Consider the following 10,299-nt stretch of genomic DNA (forward strand, 5'->3'; position numbering starts at 1 on the left):
AAGATATCCAACTGAGGCCTGAGATTCCCACGGCCTGGGAGCAGGTTAAGTCACGGAAGCCCTGGGCCTAATTACACTCAGAGAATGCCTAAGCAGGCTCTCAACATGTCCTGACCATCACAGTGACTACTTGAACTTCCTGCAGAAGTTCAAGTAGTCACTGGGCTACTTGAACTTCCCAGTGACTTTTTGGGCCAAAATTGCCCAAAAAGTCATTTGGGCAATTTGGGCCAAAATTGCCCCTGGGCCAAAATTGCTGTAGGTTCAACTGGCAGCCTCATTAGGCAGTCCTGATTGTGCTGCCAGAGCTGGGATTGAGACAGTCTGAGGTGGCCGTGTACCACCCAGAAAGAAGCCAAGGAGCTACTTGTGGAAAAGGCCTGCTCCTTCATGAGCAAAGCTAGGTGACTGGAAGCAGCCAGGAACTCACCTGTGTTGGCAGGGTCCCCAGATCATACCTGCATCTGAATGGCCAGTTGTTGACCGGGCGACCAGACGGGCCAGGGGCGGATTCACTGGGGGAAGCAAGCCCCAAGCAATTTGCTCTCGGCTAGGCATGCAAGGAAATCTCCTGCAGGCACGGGACCACTGGTGCAAGGCTGCAGGGGAGTCAAACTGCCTGCACACAAGGCCCATGGGCCCGGACACTCTGCCATTGCCTGTAAGCCATCCACCTTCCCTACCTTAGCCTTAGGTAGTGGTTCCCAAACTGTATTTGCTATGCCCCCCTGTGTTTTACAAGAAAAATGTTCACGTTAATTTCTTCAAGTTAAACTTAAAATGATCTGAAGACAATTATATATATAAAACAACAACAACAGGGAAATGGGGAATAAACTAACCACACACAAGCCAATGTGAAATCCAGTTCCATTTCTTTTCATTTTGTTATTGACTCAGGAGATAACGAGCTGGCAATGAAACTGATTGTTGATCCACAAGACAGAGAGCGAGAGAGATCACGCAGTCCTACAGAGCAATAAAAAAAGAAAAAGAAAAAGATATATTTGTTACCCTTGATCGCTTAATATAATTTTATGTAATATAGCTCCCTCTACTGGTTGTATGTGTTCTGTTACAACGTGTCTTGTGAGATTGCTTGCTTTTAATAAGAAATTGAGAAAATACTAAAGTCATTCTCTTAATTTAGTCAGTAGATAATGAACTAACATTGCAAGGCAGAAAAATGATCCTTCAAGTGCACTTAACCCCCCCCCCCCCCCCAAAACCCCCCCCCAAAAAAACCCCATCAAATTTCTCAATGTTTCTGTCTTCCAAAATAAAAATGCTTAATAAAGGAATAAAACTATTTTCTTGTATTTAACTGGAAATAAAATATCCCAAGACTGCTGATAACTTTATACAACATATGCAACTGTTCACAGAAGGGAACATTTGATGCTGTTTTTCCAAATTCTTCAACAGAGAAAATATGTTCTGAAACTATGGGGTTCTCTCTTTTAAATAATTGTATGCCCCATCTGTTTCTGACCTCTTGCCTGTGACCTTCAAATCTGTCAAAGTCGAGGCCAGAATAGACAAAATCACATGGAGGCACAGGTTAGCATGATTAACACAACTTTATTGTACAAAGCACTAAACTGCAAGGAAAATTAGAACGTGAACTGTGAACTGAGAATTACTACATTTGTAAAGGTGATGTAAAGCAATAACAAAACACAATTACATTACCAGGACAACTAGAACATCAACTATGAACAAAGATTTATTAAGTCTGTGACTTTAATGTGAAGCTATGATTAGAATCAAACATAATTGGATTGAACATTAGCAAACTTAAATTAACTACAGAGGCTTAAGCTCAGGAGCATGAAGGAAAGCCACAGGCTTCAGGGAATGCAACCGGGATTCTCAACACACTGCAAAGAGAGTAGAGTGCATTTAGTGGCTGAGTCCATACGATCCAGAGGAGTTATTATCAAAGCAGGTTTGCCTTACAGTTTGCAGTTGGAGAACTGGCGACAAGGGAGGTAGGAGGTCCGGTTGAGGTGGCTGGGTTCCAAGAGCAGAGAATCTGTTGAATGCAATGAGGGCGGCCGGAGGGCAGGTTAGTTGAGCAGACCAGAGCTGAGGAGAACAGAGCTGCCAAGCCTAAGGCCAGCGACAGGAGAAAAGGTGAGTATTGTCTGGGATGTAGCGTGGAAATCGGCTGAGCAGCTGCAGAGAAAAACACGAGGTAAGTTTCTTTCTATGACAATCTCTCTTTAAGCAAAAGCTGTCACGGCCAGCACTGTTAGCAGAACACTTGGCAAAGAGTAGTGCTAATCTTAAATGCTGGGAGCTCAATTGCCCACAGGTGTGGAGACATGCCAGAGTTCACTTGCCAGCAAGTAAAGATTTGTTGATACTGTTAATAAAGTTTACGATGTATGAGAGGCACAGAAAGATTCAAACATAAACATTTGTGTGTCGATCCTAACAGTGCAGTAAAGAGGAAGTCTGACTTTTGATTTAGACACAAACATGAAAAGAGAACACCAAAGGTTTTGAAATACTGGGCAGCATGGTGGTCAACACTGTTACCTCACAGCAAGAAAATGCTGTGTTCTAATCCACCATGTGACCGGGGCCTTGCTGTGTATAGTTTGCATGCTCTCCACATGACTGCATGGTGCCATACATTACATTACTTAATATAGCCTAGCTTGTATTATTCAGAGTATTCCTTTGTGTTCTTAGTGTTAATATCTCATCTTTGTATATAGATTCACCCCGTCCCCCTGAGCCTGTACATGAGTTTGCCTGACTAGTATGGGGTGTGCGAGAAGGTGAGCAGATTATTTCAAATATCACACGCTTTGGTTACCAGTGCACATGAATGGTCCAAAAAAAGAAGAAGAAAGACTTCACTGAGTGAAAAAGGATAAAGATACAAGCTGGTGATGATGCAGTGTAGCTGGTCTCAGGTGATGAAGAAACAGCCTGATCACCTTCTCTACAAACACAAGATGAGTTTAAAAACTAAATTTTAGTTTTTCAAGGTATGTATGCTACTTTATATTTAAAGTGCTCATATTTCAACTCAATAATAATAATAATAATATCAGCACAAAGTTAATGCAGAGCTGTGAGCCAAAGAGGCAAGAAAAACAACACAGCACAGAAATAATACATCACAGTACCATTTGTACCATTAGCTGTTTCCATAATTTTATGAGCGGGGTTTATTTGAAATTTTGTTTATTTGAACAAAATTAAACAAAATTTCATTCATTAAAGGTTTATAAAGATTTATAAAGATTTACTCGGGAGTCATGTTTACAGCTAGTAAAAAGTCTCAGATAAATTTTCTATTAAAGGTTTAACATGTTTATGTACCTCATATACAGCTTTATACCTCAGTAATCAAATCTGACTTCTCTCTGCTCTGCCTGGTGTTCACTGACTTCATGTCACTGGGAGAGCGTGTCTCCTCTTCCTGGAAGGCTCTCCAGCACATTCAGGATGGATTTTTGTATTTCAGCCTTAAAATCTTGTCTCAAGAAGACATACAGCAGTGGATTCAAGCAGCAGTGAAGAATGACCAAATTTTTGGCAACAAAGATCCCAATTGAATGGCATAGTGAATTTTTTCATTTAGTGGAATAAATACTATCAGCTGAATGATAGGGAGTCCAGCCCAGAAAAAAGGGCAACAATAATGGAAACAATAACATTGTATAACTGCTTTTAGTTCTATAAAAAAGTAACCTGAATGGACTGCTGTGATTCATAGATTCATACAGTCATGTATCAGATTAATGCTATGGCTAGTAAAAAAGCCCCAAAGCATTTTGAAATATTTTTGAAACATTTTTAATCATTTTTAAGATAGTTGTCACAATTGTCTGCCATTTACAGTGTAATTATTTGGTTTCTTATACCTCAGTATTCAAATCTGAGCTATTTTTGTTTTGACTGGTGACCACTGACCCTGTGTAAGTGCGAGTGCGTGTCTCCTCTTCCTGGAAGACAGTCTCCAAAACATTTCGGATGGATTTGCGGACTCTGTCCTTAAAATCATGGCCCATGAACACATACAGCAGTGGATTGAAGCAGCTGTTGAGAAAGGCCAGACTGGTGGCCAGAGGCATCCCGACACCTGTGACAAGGTCTAATGTGTTGCTCTGAGTAGCAGACGTGAATTTCACTAGTTCAATTACACCAATTATGTAAAAGGGAGCCCAACACAGGAAAAAAGTGACAATAACAGCAGTGACAATTTTAAACGTGCGTGTTAATTGGCTGGCCATGGTGCGGTTTCTCCTCAGATGATGGATTAGGACAGCATAACAGGAGACAATGACAGTGAAGGGAACTGCAAATCCCAGGAAGAGACGAGTGATAGTCATGGCTAGATGACGAAACTGAATCACAGATAGTGCTGTATAGTTATCAGAAAGAGCATAGTTGCTGAAACAGAGGATTTGGTTTTCAGAAATTTTCTCAGTGTCCCTGAAGATGAAATATGGAGCACTGAGAATCAAAGCCACCACCCAAACACACAGACTCACATAGGATGCTTTGCGTACATTTCGGTGGTTCTGAGCCCAGATGGGCCACACCACAGACACACATCTGTCCACACTGATCACCACCAGAATGTAGACACTGGCAAACATGTTCAGTGAGCTGATGGTGGTGTTCAGCTTGCACATGAACTTGCCAAAAGGCCAGTGGAAATCCAAAGCTACGTAAGTCACACTGAGGGGAAGAAATGCAGTGAAGAGGAAGTCAGCTACAGCAAGGTTGAGGTACCAAACTGTGTTAACAGTTTTCTTCATCTTGAACCCGGTCACCCAGATAACCACTCCATTCCCGAGCACACCGAGGACAAAGGCCACCGAATAAAGGATTAGAGACATTGTGTTGAGAGACTGTTTCAGCCCATCATACTTGTCAACATACACAGAGTCATTTTTATCAGGTGCAGCAGTTGTATTAATTTGATTGAAAGAGTTGTTGGTCATCTCCATCAATGTCTTCAGATCTGCATAGAAAAAAACGTGAATTTATGTAAAAGTCATTTTTGATATTGATAATAATTCTGTCTTCACATATTGCACAGAAATATAAATAAATTACTCTTAAATTAATGTTTAATTTATAGTTAGTTATGAATCTTAGACAATAAATGCTCAAAATGAACAGCAAATATAATGCATTTAGCAGTGAAGGTCATCACTTGTAGTTGAGAGCACTGTTTTCAGCTCAAATTAGATTATAATCCATCCATTCAGTGTTAATGGCTACTTCAGTTCATGATTGCACTACTGTGGCAGCAACATTCACAATGTGATATGAAAATTCTTAACTGGCTGCTGAGCATAATGTATTCATGTACTAGTCACAGTTATCAGGAAACTGAAGAGTGTCCAAATCAGCAATGATGTTACAACACTAAAAGAGTATGTCACCGTAATTTCCCAACAATTGAACGCAAACATGAAAAATAAATATCTGACCAAGAACTTCAGAAAAACTTAAATTATTCTTAAAATTTGCAGTCCTCAAAAAAAAAGTATAAATTTTTATTTGTTGGAACTGATTGCAACTGAATTAGAAGAAAAACAATGCAGACTTGTGGAATGCAAAGGAACAACAAATGCTATATTGAGAAGCGTCACAGAAAGAGCAATTAAACTTCAAAAATATCTGTACTCATGTTTTATTGATGACATGAAAGCCTTCAGCACTATCAGCCATAAAAATCTAATAGTTATTATTAGTTCTGACCAATGGCAAAAAAGACCTGTTATGAAGAACATGCACTTGGAACAAACTGTGGCAATCAGAAGTGACAAAGAAATTTTCACTTCTGGTTTCGAAATTTGTCAGACTCAGAAGTGGTGTGGGGCAAATTTGTGTGTTGTCAGCTGATCTGTTTCCTCTATACAGAGATTATATCTTGCGAGATTAAAGGGGTGCCAGGCATTGTGGTTGATGGGCACCTCATTAATAACCTGAGATGTGCAGATGACACTGTAATCAATTCAACATCTACAGAAAACAAATAGTTATTGTATATAAGAAGAGAGAAGAAGTGGGACGGACATTAAGTCCCACATTCATTTTCTTGAATCTCAAGTAAACTTAGACAATGATCATTTCCAAAAAGAAAGACAACGTAGTGCAACATCATACTAAAGAATTCCACACAACAAGGCAATACGTTTAAATATTTAGGTATTACTGTGAGCAGTGACGATTGTTACATAAAATCAAGATTTGGATTGCAAAAGGAAAGAAAGCTACCTATGTAGATGTCTACATCACACCTATCTTCATGTATGGAAGCAAAGAAAGACTGACTAATGAAGAGGTTTTAAAACGCGCACACACCAAAAGATCATTAAATAAAACATCAGAGAGAGACAAGCAAGACTCTCTGGACAAGTACTGAGAAAAAGACAATTGGAATTAAATCTGGAAAAGATTAAAGGGACCAAAGACAAGGCAGAAGGCGAGAAACCGTCACTGGCAGAATACAAGACCGAAGGAAGAAAACACCAAATGAGTTGCTGGACTGTGTGAGAGAGAGGGCATCTAGTCTAATCGCTAATGCCATCCAATAAGACACTTAAGAAGAAGAAGAAAATATGGCTCTTCTGTCAGGTGTGGGTGGATGTGCAGTAGAAGAATATCAGAACAAGCTGTGACACATTAATACAACCTAGACTAAACAATGTGTATTTGCTTTTCAAAATTAATCTTAATATGCTCAATTAAAAAAAGATCATTTAAATTATAGGTGATATTTTTCAGCTTTGTTGGCCACTTGTTGACTGACCCATGATAAGTAGTTTCTCAGTTTACTAAATAAAATAACTATTAAAGGGTTTTTGACAATCCAATCACAGGTTTACCTAATCGTCCATTTGATGTACTAAAAGTTGGGCAATAACATCCATCATAATGGTCATGATGGCTGTGTTGGGTTGGGTGAGAATGTGGACTTTAATACTGACTGTGCAGTGGTTGAGCAACACTATGTCAGTGGAATTGGAAAAAAAAAAAAATTACAGCTTGTTTTTCTTCAGTGAAAAAGACCTTTACTTAACCTCTAGGTCTGACAGATGATAACAAACTTCTGCAAACTTCAACACATTTTGATGAATAAAGAGGTCAAAGAAGTTATAACTATGCAAAGAACCTTACTGGCAATTACTTTAAAAGTCACTACCCTCATGAAAGTAATGCTGTCTCTTAAGTTCAGTGGTTTAACTTAATTTTAAGAAATTAGCCTATTTGGTTATTTAACACTACACTTCCAGTGAATAAATATCCCAGCAGTCAGTGTTTCTACGTTATGCAATAGTGTAAAAAAACATGAATTTCCTTCTTTTTAATTTTTTTAAATATATATGTATAAATATATATTCCATCCATTCATGCATATAGATATTCAGGGAACTGAATTTTTGGGGGCGGAATCTTGAAAATGTATTAATCATGAGTGACTTAGTAATTAAAAACTGGGAAAGTCTTAAGTGTCAGAGGTTTATCTATTAAAAAGTAAATACGTGATGATTTTACAATCGTACAACAGCAAAGTAACAAAGACGGCATACCTTTAGTAAAGCTCTCTTGTTGGTTGTTGAAGAATCTCATCTACTGCAGATGAATGCCTCATCAAACTCTGGCAGGTTATTATAACTGAGACTAATTTGCGGGTATTCTTTCACCATTCATAACAAGGCAGATCCACCGGAAGTTTGCAAAAGTTTGCAGACAAATGAAAGAGAAAGAAAAAATGAGAGACAGCACTGTTGCATTGTCTTCAGCATGGCCTTAGTATCACTATCTTATTTTGCCATTTTCCTCCAGTTTCTTTCTTAACTCTCTAAGGCAGTGGTTCTCAAACTTTTCACAATGAGTATCACCTCATGACATATATGGCTCTTGAAGTACTCTTATGACCAACATTAAAGTACACCACATACAGTTCACACGAGACAATTTTATTTCTTATGTAAATGTTATTTATTTTAACTGTCATAAACAGGATGTGACAAGTGATAATAATAACAACTGTACTTCATTAAAACATTCACAGCAGGTGGCATATCCAGTCTTTAAGTGATGACGTATGAACCCTGCTTCCGGGTCAAAACTACTCTGCATTTATTAAGGCTGTTGTGTTTTTAACATGTTTTATTGCTTTGTATCTTGTTCTATTTAATCTGAACAAGCCCCTAAAAAAAGTCAGTGACCACTGTCAGCCTCTCTCGGTTTTTATCATCACTATTCATTTTAAAGCTCAGTTTTTAAAACCTTCCGATGCAACTACAGCCCAGCCCTCGCAGCAGTATTTTAATTACTAACCTCATATTGTGGATGGCTTATCTCAGTGGTTCTCCTGACTAAAGCTTGGTCCGTTTACATCATTGCAGAATAATTATTACCTCTATAAAGTCACCACCTATAAAAACTCTTTAAATGTTATAAAGCATAAAGGAAAGACTTACCAGATCTCTGGGAAAGTACAACTGAATTGGGCAGAGAAAAAACAAGGTGTTTAATGAATCCTCTGGTGTGGAAGTACAGAAAAGTTTTCAAAGGAAGAAGTTGTTAGGTTGGCTCAGGTTTACTGATTTGGAGATAAAGTTAAGGAGGTGAGGCTGAGATGGTTTTAACACGTGCAGAGGAGGTGGAGGTGGATAATTCACTGCGGCAACCCCTAAAGGGACCAGCCAAAAGAAGAAAATCGAGCATTGAGCAACAGAAATCAGAATGAAAACTGTTTTTCCCTGTCTATCAACATCCTGTTTTGCAGTCTTGTTTAACTCTACTTCTTACTCTAAAAGTCAACTCTCCACTTCTTGTATTTTTTCATGTCATGGAATAATTCCATGACATTGCAAGGAAGTGTAAAACTACTTGTGGAAACACCTTATGTGTTGTGATCAGAATGTAAACCATAGACCTACAATATGAGTGGAAAAGCAGTTAAGCTAAAAATATGTTATTAATCGAAATGTTATTCACAAAAACAACTAAAAACACAAAGTATTCATAAATAAGTTTAAATTATATGGTAATATAAAATATATACCAAAGCTGCTGAGTTTGTTATGATTTTGTGATTCATTATTTTGGATTCAATAGATTTTCAAGTTTTATTTCTTTATTTGTTTTTTGTGTTACTTTTGTATTGTCTAAAGCATTGGAGTTTGTTATTTCAAGTTCCTGGTTCTTGTTTTATTATGTTAGTTCCCTTTCATGTACAGTCATTTCCTGACCTTGTCTTGTCATCATCATATCTTGTTATTGTCTATCTAGTCTCTGTATTTTGTTATACATTGTTTCCTTGGTCATAATCCTGTATTTGCCTGGGCTTTCTGTGTTCTGTCTGGTTTCTCTGTCCTTTCGTCTAGTCCCTGTATCAAGTTCAAATGTCTCAATCTAGGTCTCAGAGTGTGTTGTTTCCTGTTTTATTTTGATAGACTCCTGTCTCATGTGTATGATGTTCAGTTTTGCTTCTCCTATCTCATCAGTCAGATTCTTTTTAGCTGTGTTCCCCAGGTGTGTCCTCTGTGCCTTATCCCTTTTCCGGTGTATATTTTGTCTGTCTTCCAGTGTTCTTTGTTGTGTTCTCTCTCATGGTGTGTGAGTTTTCATCCGTCCGTCTGTCCATTCCTCAGTCTGTACGGTAGTTTGGTTAGTTGGGGGTCTCTCATTGCCCCTGTCACACCTGTCTTCCCCCTGCTTTAGGGATGGGAATCATTAGGCTGCCTATCAATCCTGCTTATCGGTTTTCACCATGATGTGTGTCGGAGGAGGAAAATAGTGGTGCATTTTACAGCATGGATATGGACATAACTTTTATTTTTATTGCACAAAAGGATGAAAGCACGATGGTAATGTGGAGACTGCTCCAGGACAGAAACTACTCCATCATAATGCTACCACAACTTTGGCTCTTCGCAAACACCTGCACAGACACCATTGTAATGCTAAGCTAGCCAAGTACCCAGTCTGATGTTAAAGCTGAGCAAATTCTGACCCCTGCCCAACACTGTGATGAAGTGAGCTATCATTTTTGGTGAAAATGCTGCTGAACTTCAACAGATAACAAACTGATGAGCAGTCAGGCCACAGCCTCGGTTTCTATCGTTTCAATCGTCACAGTGATTCTACTTATCTTTCTACAGTAGAATCACTGTGACGATTGCTTTGAAGTCTCTTTGTGCTGATTTTCATCTTTGCTTTGTGCTGTCGGCTTTGTGTTCATACCTAAATACTAAGAGAAGGATCACCTGTGTCCTCACTAGAATAGGGATTTGTGTTGGTGTGTGG

General features: G+C 38.7%; 1 protein-coding gene across 1 annotated transcript; it reads right to left on the reverse strand.

Moving 5' to 3' along the window:
* Positions 1-3,062: 3,062 nt before the first annotated feature.
* LOC146508040 (chemerin-like receptor 1) lies at positions 3,063-8,821 on the reverse strand. The gene is made up of 2 exons (XM_085176188.1): positions 7,572-8,821; positions 3,063-4,990 (listed from the first exon to the last, which is right to left on the reverse strand). Exons 1-2 carry the CDS (start codon positions 7,609-7,611, stop codon positions 3,879-3,881), a joined length of 1,152 nt encoding a protein of 383 aa, XP_085032314.1. The 5' UTR covers positions 7,612-8,821; the 3' UTR covers positions 3,063-3,878.
* Positions 8,822-10,299: the final 1,478 nt, after the last annotated feature.

Source organism: Neolamprologus multifasciatus, chromosome 11 (assembly GCF_963576455.1).
Source record: "Neolamprologus multifasciatus chromosome 11, fNeoMul1.2, whole genome shotgun sequence".
NCBI classification, from domain to species: domain Eukaryota; kingdom Metazoa; phylum Chordata; class Actinopteri; order Cichliformes; family Cichlidae; genus Neolamprologus; species Neolamprologus multifasciatus.

Coding starts and splice junctions, on each gene's coding strand:
- LOC146508040 (XM_085176188.1), bottom strand. CDS start 7,611: ATGAGATTCTTCAACAACCAACAAGAGAGCTTTACTAAAG. Junction 4,991..7,571: donor ACAAGAGAGCTTTACTAAAG/GTATGCCGTCTT, acceptor TTTTCTATGCAG/ATCTGAAGACATTGATGGAG.